General features: G+C 39.8%; 2 protein-coding genes across 4 annotated transcripts in view; both read right to left on the minus strand.

Annotated features, from left to right (window-relative positions):
* Nucleotides 1–7,426, minus strand: part of LMLN (leishmanolysin like peptidase) — an 82,321-nt gene extending 74,895 nt beyond the window's left edge. Inside the window, exon 1 of one of the 2 annotated variants that reach the window (XM_045852013.1) lies at nucleotides 7,196–7,426. In XM_045852013.1, coding sequence (XP_045707969.1) covers nucleotides 7,196–7,414 — 219 coding nt within the window. In that variant the 5' untranslated portion in view covers nucleotides 7,415–7,426. The remainder of the gene's footprint in view (nucleotides 1–7,195) is intronic. The other variant, XM_045852012.1, reaches the window with a different exon arrangement.
* Nucleotides 7,427–12,900: 5,474 nt separating this feature from the next.
* Nucleotides 12,901–16,457, minus strand: RPL35A (ribosomal protein L35a). 2 transcript variants are annotated; one of them, XM_045850955.1, is made up of 5 exons: nucleotides 16,357–16,457; nucleotides 15,550–15,593; nucleotides 15,181–15,333; nucleotides 14,192–14,336; nucleotides 12,901–13,147 (listed from the first exon to the last, which is right to left on the minus strand). In XM_045850955.1, exons 2-5 carry the CDS (start codon nucleotides 15,558–15,560, stop codon nucleotides 13,124–13,126), a joined length of 333 nt encoding a protein of 110 aa, XP_045706911.1. In that variant the 5' UTR covers nucleotides 15,561–15,593; nucleotides 16,357–16,457; the 3' UTR covers nucleotides 12,901–13,123. The 2 variants fall into 2 exon arrangements, with proteins under 2 accessions (XP_045706911.1, XP_045706910.1); XM_045850954.1 differs by having other exon boundaries at nucleotides 16,325–16,408.
* Between the last annotated feature and the right edge of the window lie 126 nt (nucleotides 16,458–16,583).

A 16,583-nucleotide genomic window follows, 5' to 3' on the forward strand; every position in this document is an offset into this window, starting at 1 on the left:
AAGGTAGATAAAGTGCTTTTCAGATAAGGTCAAGTGAAAGGAGTTCATCATCACCAAGCCCTTAGTTTATGAAATGCTAAAGGGACTTATTTAAGAAAAAAAGATAAAGAAAACATGTACAGTAAAATGACAGCAAACTCACAATTATTAACAACCACACCTAAAACAAAAACAAAACAAAAACCAAAACAAACTAGGCAAACTAGAACAGGAACAGAACCACAGAAATGGAGATCACATGGAGGGTTAGCAACAGGGGAGGGGGAAGAGGAGAGAGGGGTTAAAAGTACAGAGAATAAGTAGCATAGATGGTAGGCAGAAAATAGACAGGGGGAGGGTAAGAATAGCATGGTAAAAGTAGAAGCCAAAGAACTTATATGTATGACACACGGACATGAACTAAAGGGGGGCAATGTGGGTGGGAGAGGGTATGCAGGGTGGAGGGGAGTGAAATGGGAAAATGGGATAACTGTGACAGCATAATAAAATACTTAAAAAATTTAAAAATAAAAATAAAATGGCAATAAATACATATTTATCAACAACAACAAAAATTGTGTGGGGAAGAGCCTTAGTTAATCACTAAGGCAGGGCAACCTGCATAACTGCTCTGGTGCTGTGTGGGAGAGGTCTCAGAGGGGAAAATGTCACTGCCTAGGTTCTGTAGTTTTGTCCAGGAGGAAGCTGTCTCCCACTTGTGCTTCACTTTCTCTCCATAGGCCACTAGTGCCCTCCCAGCTGTTGCCCTGGTGCTGAATCCCAGAGGTGGTATGTCTGCATGAGTCCTAGGTCTGTTGTGAGCCCTTTAAGAGGATGCAATTTCTTCCACTGATTTTTACAGCCAAAAGTTATATGAACTTATCTTCCTGGTGCTGGGCCCCTGGGCTGGGTGGTCTGCACTTGGAGCTAGATCCTTCACTCCTGAGCTATCCTTCCCATTTTTAATCCACCACAGGTGGATTAGGACCACCAGTTCCCGTCTCCTCGCCTCTCTGTGTCTCCACCCCTCCTACCGGTCTGGATGAATGTGGCTTCTTTAAATCCTTCATTGTCAGACTTTCACACGGCTTGATTTTCTGAAAATTCTGGGTGTATTTGTTTTGTAGTATAGCTGTATTTTCTGCTATACTTGTGTGCTGAGGTGAGGTGTGTTTACCTATGCCTTCGTCTTGACTGGAACCAATCTTAGAGACTTTTAAGATGTTAACAATTAGGCAAAAGAATGTAAGGATATAGCAATCTGAACTATACTGTCAATCACTGCACCTTACTGACATGTATAGAATCTATACTACAAAATATGTATTCTTTACAAGCACACATGAAAAGTTAAACAGGATAAAACATATGCTAAAGTATAAATAAAACAGTATCAAATTTCAAAGTTCTGAAACCTTATAGAAGATACTCTCTAAATTAGAAATTATTAACATAAGGTATCTAGAAAAGACCAAATATTTAGAAATTATATTTTAAAACATTTTTAATAACCCATGGATCAAAGAAAAAACTGCCAAGCAAAATAAAAATGCTTTGAACTAAGCAATAATTAAAATACAATGTGTATAACCTGTGACACATAAAGTTGTACCTACTTAGAGCAAAATTTATATCTTTGAATGTTCATATCAGAATGAAAAAAGGGCTCCGTAACAATGCTCTAAGTTTCCATCTAACAACATGAACAAAGTAAATCCACAATAATAAGAGGAAATTAAATCAAGAACAGAAAACAATAAAATAGATAACAATCATTATCTGTTTTACCATTATCTTTCTAACAACCGAAGCCAACAACTGGTTATTATAAGGGTTAATATAATAAACTCCTAGCATGACTGTACTCAGATAAAACAGAATACACATCAATTATCCCATTAGAAATGAAAGAGCAGATATCTCTCCAGATCCTACAGAGACCAAAAAATATTTATTTGTTTCAAGTGGTCAGCCCAGTAGTTAGATAATGATATAATGAGTGAAGTGATTCTCTTGATAATTCTAGTACCCACTTGGCACCACACATAGTTATTACAATATTATTGACTATATTCCCTATGGTGTATTTTACATCCACATGACTATTTTGTAACTTCTTACTTTTTTCACCCAAAAGGATCAATTATTATGAATAACTTTACGCCAACAAATTTAACAATTCAGATGAAATAAAGTCTTTGAAAAATACAAGTTATCCAAAATGACAAGATGGAATAGAAAACATGAATAAACTTATATCAGAGAAACAGTTTGATCTAAACCTCTCTACATAGTGGTTGCCTGAAAATAGGGATTGAGTATAAATGGGCACAAAGGATCTTTTTGGAGTGATAAAAATTTTCTAAAATTGTACTATGGTGATGGCTGCATAACTCTGTAAGCTTATTAAAAACCAACTGGACAATTAAATGGGTGAATTTTATGGCATGGTATACAAACTATAGCTCAGAAAAGGTACTTTAAAAACTCTCTAAAAGAAAACTCCAAGCCTATGTGGTTTAGTTATGAACTATACCAAAAATTTAAGGAAATTATTTCAATTTTATTTTTATTTTTTAAGAATGTTTATTGATTTTAAAGAGATTTTATTTTATTTTATTGTTCAATTACAGTTGTCTGTATTTTCTCCCCATTCCTCCCCCTCACCCCCTCCAAACCAACCTCCCTCCCTTGCTTCCACCCTTCCCCTTGGTTTTGTCCATGTGTCCTTTATAGTAGTTCCTGAAAACCCTTCTGCCCACAGTCCCCTCCCTGTTCCCCTCTGGTTATTGTTAGATTGGTCTTAATTTCAATGACTCTGGTTATATTTTGTGTTTTTTTTCTTTTGTTGATTATGTTCTAGCTAAGGGTGAGATCATATGGTATTTGTCCCTCACCACCTGGCTTATTTCACTTAGCATAATGCTGCTCTCCAGTTCTATCCATGCTGTTGTGAAGGGTAGAAGCTCCTTCTTTCTCTCTGCTGCATAGTATTCCATTGTGGAAATGTACCATTGTTTTTTGATCCACTCATTTGCTGATGGGCACTTAGGTTGCTTCCAGCACTTGGCTATTGTAAATTGTACTGCTATGAACATTGGGGTGCATAGGTTCTTTTGGATTAGTGTTTCAGGATTCTTAGGGTATAATCCCAGCAGTGGAATTGGTGGGTCAAAAGGCAGTTCCATTTTTAGTTTTCTGAGGAACTTCCATACTATTTTCCACAGTGGCTGCACCAGTCTGCATTCCTACCAACAATGCACTAGAGTTCCCTTTTCTCCGCATCCTCTCCAACACTTGTTTGTTGATTTGTTTATGATGGCCATTCTGACCAGTGTGAGGTGTTATCTCATTGTGGTTTTAATTTGCATCTGTCTGATGCCTAGTAATGCTGAGTATCCTTTCATGTGTCTCAGGGCCCTCTGTATGTCCTCCTTGGAGAAGTGTCTGTTCAAGTCTTTTGCCCATTTTTAAAATGGGTTTGTCTTCCTGGAGTGGAGTAGTGTGAGTTCTTTATATATTTTGGAGATCAAGCCCTTGTCTGAGGTTTCATTGGCAAATATGTTTTCCCATACGGTCAGTTCTCTTTTCATTTTAATGCTGTTTTCTTTAGCCATGCAGAAGCTTTTTAATTTGATGAGGTCCCATTTGTTTACTCTTTGCGTTATGTCCCTTGCTTTAGGGGACATATCCATGAAGATGTTGCTGTGTGGAATATCTGAGATTTTCCTGCCAATATTTTCCTCTAGGACTTTTATGGTGCTATGACTTATATTTAAGTCCTTTATCCACCTTGAATTTATTTTTGTGTATGGTGTAATTTGGTGATTGAGTTTCATTTTTTTGCATGTGGCTGTCCAGATCTCCCAACACTATTTGTTGAAGAGGCTATTTTGGCTCCATTTTATGTTTCTTCCCCCTTTGTCAAATATTAATTGACCATAGAGACTTCAGTTTATTTCTGGGTTCTCTGTTCTGTTCCAGATTTTTTCATTTTTTAAAAATATGTTTATTGATTTTAGAGAGAGAAAGAAACATCAATGTGAGAAAGAAACATTGATTGGCTGTCGCCATACATGCCCCAAGTGGGGATCAAACCCACAACCTAGGTATGTCCCCTGACTGGGAATTGAACCCTTTGGTGCACAGGACAATGCTCCAACTGACTGAGCCACACCAGTCAGGGCTAATTTCAATTTTATAAGAGAATGGAACACTTCAAAACTCATTCTATGAGACCAGTATAATTCTGATATCAAAAGCTAACAAAAACTTGACAAAAAAAGGAAATTATAAACTAACATCACTCATAAACACAAATACAAAAGTCCTTAAAAATCAACTAGCAAATTGAATTTTGAGGTATATAAAAAGAATACATCATGACCATGTAGGGTCTATCCCAAAAACACAAGATTGATTTACTACTGGAAAATTCAATATAATGTACCAATTAATAATATATATTTTATCACTCCATCTATACCAACTAAGTTTAGAACAGGAAAACTGATCTGCTGTAAAATCTAAATCTAATATAAAATAAAAATCAGAATAATAATTGCCTGGGGTGGACAGGAGACTGACTGGCACAGGACAGAAGGGAACTTCCTGAATATATGGAAATGTTCTGCATTATGATTGGGTTATGAGTTTTACATGAATTTGTCTGACTGCATCTGTTGCATTTCAATATATGTAAATTTTACCTCCAAAAACTTTTAAAAGTACAAGTGGAAGGATGGGGAATGGATAGAAGTACATGAAACAAGAATGACAAAATATTGATGTGTTGAAGCTGGGTGATGAATCCATGGCAATTCATTATACTAGTCTGTTTTTGGTTTTAATTTGTAAAATAAGAAGTAAAAACAAATCAAAACACAGCCCTGGCTGGTGTGGCTCAGTGAATTGAGCTCCAGCCTGCAAAGCAAAGGGGTCGCCAGTTCGATTCCCACTCAGAGCACATGCCTGGGTTGCAGGCCAGGTCCCTAGTAGGGGGCACATGAGAGGCAACCACACATTGATATTTCTCATCCTTTTTCTCCTTCCCTTCTCCTCTCTCTAAAAATAAATAAATAAAATATTTTTAAAAAACATACAAGTTTTAATTGAGAACAAGTTAACTGAGTCAAAGTTTTGTGGTTCCCCACCATCACCAGGAAAAGTTATTATAATTTCCTGTACCATATAACTAATAAGAGTAGAATTAATAGTTCTTGCCTATACATTGTGTTTAGATTAAAGCAGAAAATGGTTAAAAGGGCTTGCCAATACATACTCTATCAATAACTAGTAAAATTTATTAGGGATGATAAATGTCAGGAACTTAATATCTGAAGCACTGTCACTACTGAGTTTGTTTAGCCAAGAGGCATAACTAGAAACTGGGGTGGGGGGGAAGGGAGGGGGCATGGAAGTTTCTAAAAGAGTTTTCAGCTCTTATAAAAATAAAAACTTGAACAATTCTAATCTCCAAAAAGCATAGGGGCTGCCTCTGGAGATATTCCCCCTGTTGATGGAGATGTTCATAGAGAAGTTGGACATTTGTACACTGGCAAAAACCACTAGGAGAAAACAGCTATTAAGTTTCCTTCTAGTGGAGATTTTGCAGGTGTTTGAACCACTTCCTATTTTAATCTAAATGAAAAAAGAGAAGCACAGGGTCTTGTGGGAATTATTTTAAAAAGAATTTATCAGAGGTGTGGGCAAATTGGAGATATATTGTTTAAGGGTACAAACTTGCAACCAGTAGATAAATAAATCCTGGAAATCTGATGCATTAGCATAGTGATTATAGACAACAATAATGTATTATAAACTTAAAAGCTGCTAAGCACCTAAACATATAAAATAATTTAGCCAAAATGCAGTGTCCTGATAAAAACTGTAATACCACTACAATACCCAAACTTAATATTTTGGTACATATACTTGAACAGTATGCATAGAAATTTTTGTAAATTACCCCAAAAATGAGTGGTTTTAGTTTTCTGGGCTGAACTGAAAATTTCCAGGTTAACATTTCTTGATACAGTAATAAGACAAATTGTACAACCAATCACAACATACAACCCCAGGTACTGTGTTTCCTTTCCTCAAAGAATAGTGATTGGTTTGAGACCTTCCTCTGAGCTAAGTACTGTGGAGTAATCAAAGCATAAGACAGGAACTTGATTCTAAAGAACCCTACATTTACAGCCCCGGCTGGTGTGACTCAGTGATTGAGTGTCATCCTGCAAAGTGAGGGGTCACTGTCAGCAGTTTGATTCCCAGTCAGGGCACATACCTGGGTTGCTGGCCAGGTCCCAGGATGCCAGCTTGCAGGAGGCAGCCAACTGTTTCTCTTGCACATGGATGTTTCTCTCCCTCTTTCTCCCTCCCTTCCCCTCTCTCTCTAACAAATAAACACAATTTTTAAAAATATGTATTAAGAAAAAATTTAACTACCAAGTCAAGACATGACTAAAAAATAAGCCAACATCACATAGTAGTATCTGGTTAAGTGACAGAAGAGAGTACATACAAGACCTACCCAGAAATGGAAAGAGCATTCTGCTGGGGTGGCTTCAGCAGGATGACTTGAGGTAAGGGAACTTAAACTGAGACTGAAAGAATCTTAGAGAGGAAGCAAAATGGAGTGGGAAGGAGGGAGGCACTTCCAGGGCAGAACAGGGAATAAAACAAGCAATGTGATGAGGTAACTTGAAAATAAACCTGAATTTTGTCTCCACAAAACCGCCAATATCTCTCCAATGCCTTTGGTTCTCCAATCAATTCCTTCTCAAACCTTTAAAAGTGTGGTCCTTGAACAAGCAGCATCACCAAACATCTGGGAACTTGAACTGCAATTACTGGGGACCCATCCCAGACTTAATGAGTCAGAAAGTAGGAGAGTTGGGCAGCAATCTGTGTTTTAACAAGCCCTTCAGGTAACTGTGATGCATGCTCAAATTTGAAAACCATTGCTCTAGGACTGACTACCTGCTACGCACAACTCTCCGCACAGCAAAGTGATGAAGCTCTGAGTGCCACACAGCCATTTCGCTGGGTGTAGGAAGGGAATTGATGGCAGATCTCAACCATCCATGACTTCAGTCTCTGGCCCAGTTTTCCCTTCTCCAGTACACCTAGTTCCAATCATTCCTCTTTTTGCCAAAGCCTCCCGTTTTACTCTACCTTCACAAGGCCCGCTCCCGCCACACCGCCGCCCTACCTCAGTGTCAGAGGGGACGTGGTGCCGGCAGGGAGGTGAAGGTTCCAAGGAAACAGGTATAGATGTAGCGCTGGCCCGCAGCGCGCCCAATAAGAGTAAAACGCCTCGGACCCATAAAGGACCACTCCAGTGCCAACAGCTTGAGCCCGGGCCTGAACCCGAAGAACTCGCTCCTCCACCCCACTCGGGCGCCATCTTCGGGCTGAGCGTCGTTACCATGGACTACGTGACGCCACCGCCCGGCGCCAGGCCCCTCCCCTCACCGCTGAGGACAGGTTGGGGAGTGGGGGGGCTCTGGCGAAAAGCTGTCTTTCAATTGGCCAGCGTCACCCACAAGAAGATCACTGCGAACCTGAATCTGAGACGTGTCTCTTTGCGCGAAGCCAGCCAATAAATGCCGTCTAGCGGCCCACGTGAGTTAGCCTGCGTGACTAGAAGTGTTGATGGTGATAGGGGTGGTGGTGGGTAGGTGTTTTTACTAAGGATTTTTTTCAGTCTTTAATTCAATTAGTTACGGAAAGGATATGCACCCAGTAGGTACCAGGTGGCTTAGACAAACATAAACCGCTGCAGATTTTTTTTATGGTTTAGCACTATAAAGTGAATGAAATATACTTTTCATTTGTACTTGCTATCGTAAATCACCAATTGCCGGCCCATTTCTTCTAAAGTCGTTCACTGTAAAAATCAACGATGTGTCCTTTATTCAACCCCACCCCTTATTTAAAACCCCAAAATTGAAACTGTATTAACCTAGTAAGAGATTCAGTGGATCCTTGCTATTAAGGGCACTCACTACCTTCAAAGCAGTGCAGGAGGGTAAGGTTAGGGAGTGGAGGAGCAAAAAAGAAAAAGGACTCATGGACAAGGACAACAAACAGTGTGGTGATTGCAGAGGAAAGGGATGTGGATGGAGGTGGAAGAGGGTATAAGGGGGATTAATGGTGGTGGAAAAAATACATTGTAAGAAAAAAAACTGAGCTGTGAGGAACTACAAAAAAAAATTTGAAAATTGGGACAAATCTGTGGTCCCATTGATAAAACAATTAAAATTAGAAAGTGGAAACACTTAGCTGGGACAGTCATTCAACAGGAAGTGGATATTGTAAATTGCTATACTAGGAACCATATGGGTAGGAAGAATATGAAATCCCTAAAACTTTGTATTTCGTTGGTGGAGACCATGTACTTTAAATAATACAGCAGGGGTGGGGCATTTTACAAGACTCATCAGATAATGTCTCTTACCCCACAACTAGTGGAAGTTGGATTCCAAACCAAATGTATCACTTTCAGAACGTGCTCTTTCCAATACAAAACCACAAAGAAATTGGGGATTGTCAACATAGAACACCAGTCATCTTCAAGTTCCTGGTTGTAATAGTAACGTCATGATGAGGAAAGGCTGTTTCAGTGGTTTAACAGAAAAGCTCCTAGCCATTCAGGCCTGATTTTTATGAAACATGGAACTCATCCAGTGGTAACTTTGGCTTGAGGACAACCTTTGCACTGACCAAACCTCATTATGAGAACAGAAAAGTGCATGCACGCTTATTTACAAGTGCTGCATTATATCAGTTGAAAAGAGGATGGATTTGCATGCAAAGCTCCTTTGCTACTGCATTTACCTGTTATCCTGAGGATTGTCAGCTTTTTTCCCCTGATTTGCTCAAATGCCTATTACTTCTTGTGTATTCACCCCATTGCATTACTACCATCGTCTATCCTACTCAGAATACCACATTCACTTGACTCCTACAAAGGTGACAGGCATTGAGATTTCTTCTCCTTTCCTCTATGTGACTAGCCCAAACCTGAATATCCATCTGCTTTCCTGGACATATTCTCAGCTTAGCATCCTACAGTTTCCTCAAACTCAACAACTCCCTCACCCTTGAAGAAAAAAAAAAAAAAACCTATCTCCTGGTTCCCAACTTTGTAAATGAATTACCCATCCAGGAAACAAGGGTGGAAACATGTAGCCCTTGAATAATCCTCTCCACTTGCTTTTAAAATTGTTAATGTTTATAGAATCTGCTCTCTCTTTCAGTGCTCAAGAAGTCAGTTAACTTCTGGTCAAAATGGCAGCATAGGCAGATATCGCTCACCTCTTCGCACAACCACATCAAAATTACAGCTAAAAGGTAGAACAACCATCACTCAGAACCATCAGAAATTAGTTGAACAAAAATCTGACAGCTATGGAAGTAAAGAAATCACATCCATCCTGACTGAACCAACAAGCTGGTGCCATATCGGAACCTCCATCAACCTGGCTAACAATTTTTGGCCTGCCTTGGAGATCCCCAGAGACTGCACCCTACCCAATTTATTGGCCCACCAGGCTGCTTTTCCATATAAATGGCTGGTCTTGGCTCACACTGCACTACCTCCTAAATACTCTCAAATAAGCAACAGTTGGTCTCAGTGAGCCCCAGACCCAGAAGTAGCAACAGCCAGCCTAGTTTCACAGCTTCGCTTCACATGGAAATCTCCAAGCTCAGCACAAATAGCAGCCATCTCAGATTGCTTTATAGTTCAGGGAGGGTGGCCCTGGACAAAACACAGGTGGGGGCTGACCTTGGCTTCCACCACCGAGAAAACCCCAGGATCAGCACACCAGTGGACAGCTACAGACAACATTGGAGCAATGAGCAATACCATTCTGCTCCTGCACAGCTGATCCTCCATGGACAGTGGAGGTAGGTGGTCAGTGGTCACAGCCAATCCCAGCAGCTAACTAGCCTGGGTAAATCCCTCCCATTGATCTGCCAACAGCAACCAAGGCTCAATACAAGAGGAGGGTGTACTCAGCACATGTGGAGATTGCACGTCAAGTACCCAGCTTGGGTGATGGGGGAGGTAGTGCCAGTGGACCCTCCAGGACACCCATTACATTAGGCCATGCTACCAAGACAGGGAGTTGTAGCAGCCCTACCTAATACATAGAAACAAACATAGGGAGGCTGCCAAAATGAGGCAACAAAGAAACATGGCCCAAATGAAAGAACAGATCAAAACTCAAGAAAATGAACTAAACAAAATGGAGATATGCAATGTATCAGATGCAGAGATCAAAACACTAGTTATAAGGATGCTCAAAAAACTTAGTGAGGACCTCAACAGCATGAAAAAGATCCAGTCAAAAATGAAGGCTACACTAATTGAAATAAAGAACAAGTTATAGGGAAGCAACAATAGAGTGGATGAAGCCAAGAATCAAATCAATGATTTGGAACATAAGGAAGCAAAAAACAGCCAATCAGAACAAGAAGAAAAGAGAATCCCCCAAAAGTGGGGATAGTAGAAGCTGCCTCTGGGACAACTTCAACAGGTCCAACATTTGCATCATAGGGGTGCCAGAAAAAGTAGAGGAAGAAATGGGACTCTATTTTAAAAAAATAAAGAAAACTTCCCTAATTTGGTGAAGACAATGAATAGCAAGTCCAGGAAGCACAGAGTCCCAAACAAGTGGGCAAAGAGGCCCACTCAAAGACACATCATAATTAAAATGCTAAAGGTTAAAAATAAAGACAGAATTTTAAAAGCAACAAGAAAAGCAGTTAGTTACCTGCCGGGTAGTCCCCATAAGACTCAGCTGACTTCTCAAAAGAAATTTTGCAGGCTACAAGGGATTGGCAAGAAATATTCAGTCATGAAAACCAGGGACCTACAGCCAATACTACTCTACCCAGCAAAGCTATCATTTATAATGGGAGGGCAAATAAAGAACTTCCCAGACAAGAAAAAAAACAAAGGAGTCTTGGCTGGTGTAGCTCAGTGGATTGAGCACAGGCTGCAAACCAAGAGGTTGCTGGTGCCATTCACAGTCAGAGCACATGCCTGGGTTGTGGGCCAGATCCCCAGTAGGGGGTGAGTGAGAGGTCAACCACACATTGATATTTCTCTCCCTCTTTCTCCTTCCCTTCTCCTCTCTGTAAAAATAAATAAAATCTTTTTTTTTAAAGAAAAAACTAAAGGAGTTCATTATTACCAAACTATTACTATATGAAATGTTAAAGGGACTCATTTAAGGAAAAGACCAAAATTATGAATAAAATGGCAACAAATACGTATCCATCAAAAATTAAATCTAAAAATCAAACTAAGGAGATCAGAGACAGAATCATGAATATGGAGAACATTTTGATGGTTGCCAGATGGGAGGGGTGTGTGGAGGAACGGGCTGTACAATATAGTATAGGAAATGGAGTAGCCAAAGAATTTATACACATGACCCATGGACATGAGCAATGGTGTGGGGATTGCCTGAGGGTGTGGTTTGGGGGAGCAAAGGGGAAAAAAATCAGGACAACTGTAGTAGCATAATCAATAAAATATAATTTAAAAGAAAAAAAAAGGAAGGTGGTGGGGAGGGAGGAAGAGAGAAAGGAAAAAAGGAATGAGTAAGGAGGGAAAGAAGGAAGAAGGGAACTCTGTTAAGACTGCAAACCCGATCTGGGTTTCCCTTCAGTTTATGCTGGGTTGCTAATGGGTTCTCAAGTATGAATCTGGTCAACCTATTAATCGAGTTCTTTAATGGCACTATTAGATACAAGAACGGTAAGTCTTAAAATCCCTGTTACACAAGACCTTGCATAATTTTCATTAGTTTTCAATTCTTTCCAATTATCCCCACGTTTTTAGTCACATTACATAACCCAGCTGAATGGTTCCTCAAATGCCTTCTTTCACCTGTCATTTCCTTGTGGCTCTAAAAACCACTCTTAACTTATGGTGGCCTTGAAATACACTGCTTAAATCTGGTTGAGTGTAATTGACTCAGCCCAAGGTTTTTGTGGTGGTTTTTTTTTTGCCTTAAGTTTGCACTTCCTAAGCACTGCTGGTAGTCAAATGAGCCTGGTGTTAACAAACTTTTCTGACAGCAAATTTAGCTTGAGGATCATCACTGGACTAAGCAAACCTTTCTTTCCTTCAAAGGTCTTTCACACCCCAGTCCAATATTTTCACCATGCTAATTGTTTCTTAGCATATGCTTCTTGAGAACCCAAATACATCAGTTTTGCAAACTGTTTCCATATAAGGTCAGTATTTGTTTAATGAAAGTACTAGCTGTTACTGCAATCATCTACAACCATCCTGGTTCCAACTTTTATTTCAACACATTTTGAAGTTTAAAGTATTCTGTAGCCCTGCTTCCTTTCCTAGCCAAAGTATCTCAATTGTACACTTTTACATTAAAACATGGAGCTAAATAAAGCTACACTGAATAGGCAATACTGTTACAGACCCCCAACATTATGGAGGTATGAGTCACTATTTTGACATTTCCACCTACCAGTTTCTTTCACCCTCAACCTAATGAAAAAAGCAGTTACCAAAATAGTTAAAATGCAGTACCAAAGCTGAATTTTTTACAGGTAAGTTGTAGATTTGGACATGCAAATCTATGAAAGTGTTATGGTGCCTACCTGTACTGGCAAAAATTGATGGCTCTGCTCTTCATGAAGTACTGACTTCACCTGTCTCCAAGCTTACCAGAGGCTAGGTTTAAGTGTTCCATCACTATAAACCTTCCAAGGTAGTCCTTTTTCCACTGTCCCCAACCAAAGTTTCATCACACACACATCCCTCTGACTTCTTTTATGCCTGGTAACTGCCACCATTTAAACACACAGGAAGTGAATTTGGGCAAAGTGACTTTAAAGTCACTTAATAAAAAATATGAGAACAAACCCATTTTATTTACTCTTTAAAATAGATTTTATTTACTTATTTGAGGGGGGGAGAGGGAGAAAAAGATGAGAACCATAGATGTGTGAGAGAAACATTCATTAGTTGGCTCCTTTGCATCTTTACCAGGGACTGAACCTGCAACCCAACCATGTCCCCCAACCCAGAATACTTCGCTTTGCCAGAGGGCCCCCAAACAAGCCACATAGTCAGGGTTGTTATTTATCAGTAAGTTTAAATCCTGGAGGGGTACAGCATCTGGAGGGGGAAAAAGAGCACATTGTCATTAGGTGCATGTTATATACAAATTTACAAATGTTATTAACACAATGTGGGTAAACCTCCCATTGCCCCATTACTCATCTCTGAAAGGCATCCAATGACATATGCAGGTGGGCAAGGAACCAAGTTTTATACCCTTCAGCTTTCAGGTGAATGTGTTTTGATTAAGAACCATTCTGGGAGCACTGAAAGTTCATTTACTTTTGCTTCATTTAATAACAGTAAGCAACTTCCTTTGATAAGAGCCCACAACTGCTCAGCAAGGTTCAAGAGTATGCCATGGCCCTGGCTGGTGTGGCTCAGTGAATTGAGTGATGGCCTGTGAACCAAAGGGTCCCTGGTTCAATTCCCAGTCAGGGTACATCCCTGGGCTGTGGGCCAGGTCTCCAGTTGGGGTATGCAAGAGGCAACCACACATTGATATTTCCCTCCCTCCCTTCCTCCCTCCCTTCCCCTATGTAAAAAGAGTACCCATGACCTCAAGACTATAGCCATGACTATTAAAAACAGATCCTAACTAAAGAAAACGGGAATTATTTTAGAAAACTAGAGGATCTAGAGTCAAAGACTTGAGCCAAAGTCCTGGGACCTAGAAATATGAACATCAGTTTTCTTCTACAAAATAAGACTAACACCACCTATTCTAATAAACTCTCACGATGATGAGGTAGTATTAAGAATTATGTCAGGAAACAAAATATTTTTGATTTTCTAGCAACTACTTCAAGTGCCCAATAAATATTTTTGCCAGAAAGTTATTCACTTAAATACTATTTTCCTCCTACACCACTTTAGCAAAGTCTGAAATCTAAGCACAATTAATTTGAAAATTTTGTATTCCCTTTCTTTCTAATGCCGAGAGTCTAATGTTCCATAATACATTTACACAGAGCCACTAATTTTGCAGCATAATCTTATTGGTGACATTTTATAAACCCAATAGTTCTTAGAGATCAAAGTACAACAACTTTAGCTTAGTTTGACTCAACAGGGTGTCATATTGCTAATAATTGTACTTACTACACGGATTCTGTGTCCAATGGCCTTAGCAGGGAGGTTGCTTCGGAATTTAGCACGAACCATACCACTGTTTCCATGAGCACGAGTTACCTTTCCCCAGATTACTCTGGTTTTGTTTGGTTTACCACCAGGAGTCACTGTGTTGCTGATTTTAAAAGGGAGTAGAACCCAAACAATTAGTACTATAATGTGGTACAAATTCAGAGTCATATCTGGACCAGTGGCTCTCAACTCTAGTTAACCACTTAAATCACCATTTAAAACCCTGAGGGCATCATTCATTCAACAAATACTGGAGTACCATACCTACTATATGCTAGGCACTTTTATAAATTTAATTTTTGGGGAACTTTGTAAAATATAATTTACAGAATATAAATCTCTTTCAGGAGTAATGAAGTATATGGCCTTCAGTTTTATGTTAAGTAAAACATATAGAATTTAAGGTAAGGAGAGCTGCAATATTGAAAAAGAAAAAAAAAAGGAAAGGCATAAAAGTAATTTGAAAATATTTGTGTTTCAAATTTTTTAAATAACTAGAAAGGCCTCCCAGAGAAGGTAACCCTGAAACAAAAACTGAGGAGGTGGTGTTCCTTGCTTGGGAAAAAGCAGAAGAGACCAAGGAGTGAATCCTAGCTGGATTAAGAGTAGAAACAGGAAGCCCTGAATGTCTAAGGTCTTTAATGATGTTGGCTTTTACTAAATGACATGGGACTCAGTTGGGGTTTGAGCAGTGTACATATGACCTGACATAATTTAAAGGATCACTCTGGGTGCAGGAGGAAAGGAGGACAAAGATGAAAGCATGTAGCTAGAGACTTTAATTGGTCTGGAATGGGTTTATGAAACCAGGATAAAGAATCAATGCTCTAGAGACATAACATTTTTAAGTATATATATAAATATAATCTCAAGGAATCGACAAAATAAAGGTATATGAAAAGTGCTTTATATTATCTTAATGAAGCATGACAATACTAGAAACTTACTTCTTTGCTTTGTACACATAAGCACATCTTTTTCCTAGATAGAATTCAGTTTCATCTCGAGCATAAACACCTTCGATTTTAAGAAGAGCCGTGTGCTCCCTCTGGTTCCGGAGACCCCGTTTATAGCCAGCAAAAATGGCCTTGGACCACAGCCTGAAACACAGCAAATATGTATCAACCACAAGCTGTTATCTATTTCGTTTAACTTCAACAACTAGTATGATTTGACTTGTAATGACCCCTACCCAAAAGTTATTTATAGCAAACATCTTATTTTTTCCCCACTAGTTTAAAGCTCACATTTAATTAGGTCTGGGCCTAATACACAAAAAACTACAAGAACAAAGCAATTACATTAAAAACGCGTACCTTCCAGACATATTTGTTGTTGCAGAAGTTCTGTTCCTGGCAGGCTTTAAAACAAAAAGAATCAGTTTAAAGTCTTGCAAAGCCACGTTCGCCACCTGTTCCCTTGTCACTTCTTAAGCCTGTTAGACAAAATCACCTTCTGATAGGCATTTCGAGTTAAGTATGGGGAAACGTAATCATGCTGTAACATCTACGCGAATCGCAGTCTGTCAAGACATCCCAACCTCACAGAATGCCTGATAGCTAGGCAAACTCCAGAATGAAAAGAAAGTGGCAAGACTGTACACTAAACCCCTAGGAAACCCCAAAAGTCAGTTCTAAGAAAATTCATGCCATGAGCACTCCCTCCCCCCGCCCCCCAAAAATCAAGGAGTCAGACGAGCACCGGGAAAACAAGACTCAAAAGGAATTCTCCTTCCCTTCGCTCCCACCCCCTTAAAGCAATGAATGAAAGAAAAGCTCAAGAAACTGTAGACAAGCAAAGCCAGGTAGGAGGGTGAGCAAATAGAACGAACCCAGCCAAAAGCAGCCACTGCCTCAAAGAGGTAAATGCAGACGAAGTGCATCTACTTCACCCCCTTAGGGCCCAGCAAGCAACCATGATTACGGGAGCACCCGTTTTCGGGACGTCAAAGGACCAGCACCATCAGTCCTACATCTCCCTCATCCCATCCTCCCTGTTGCTGGAATTCACAGCAACCAATGCCTGGCACAGCCGTCATGCCACAAAAGTGCCTCGCCGAGATATGTGGTGGAACCCACTCCAGTTATTTACCCCCAAAGTTCAGCAGCAGGAATTCAACTCACCACCGCAGGATTCAAGATGGCGAAAAAGGAAAGTGAGGCCTCCACCGCTTGGCCTTGTGGGATAAACACGTCTCGGCCTCTCCCTCAGTTTAGGCGTCTTCCTCAATCGCCAAAAAGAAAGCCTTAGAAATCGTTTTCTGACTGAAAGAAGCTACATTCAAGAATACGCGTACAATTTTTTCCTAAGTCATTTAATCTTTGTAAGGTGCAGTGTGTATTATTTTGGA

This window comes from Phyllostomus hastatus, unplaced genomic scaffold (genome assembly GCF_019186645.2).
Source record: "Phyllostomus hastatus isolate PE091 unplaced genomic scaffold, TTU_PhHast_1.1 phas_contig_86, whole genome shotgun sequence".
NCBI lineage: Eukaryota > Metazoa > Chordata > Mammalia > Chiroptera > Phyllostomidae > Phyllostomus > Phyllostomus hastatus.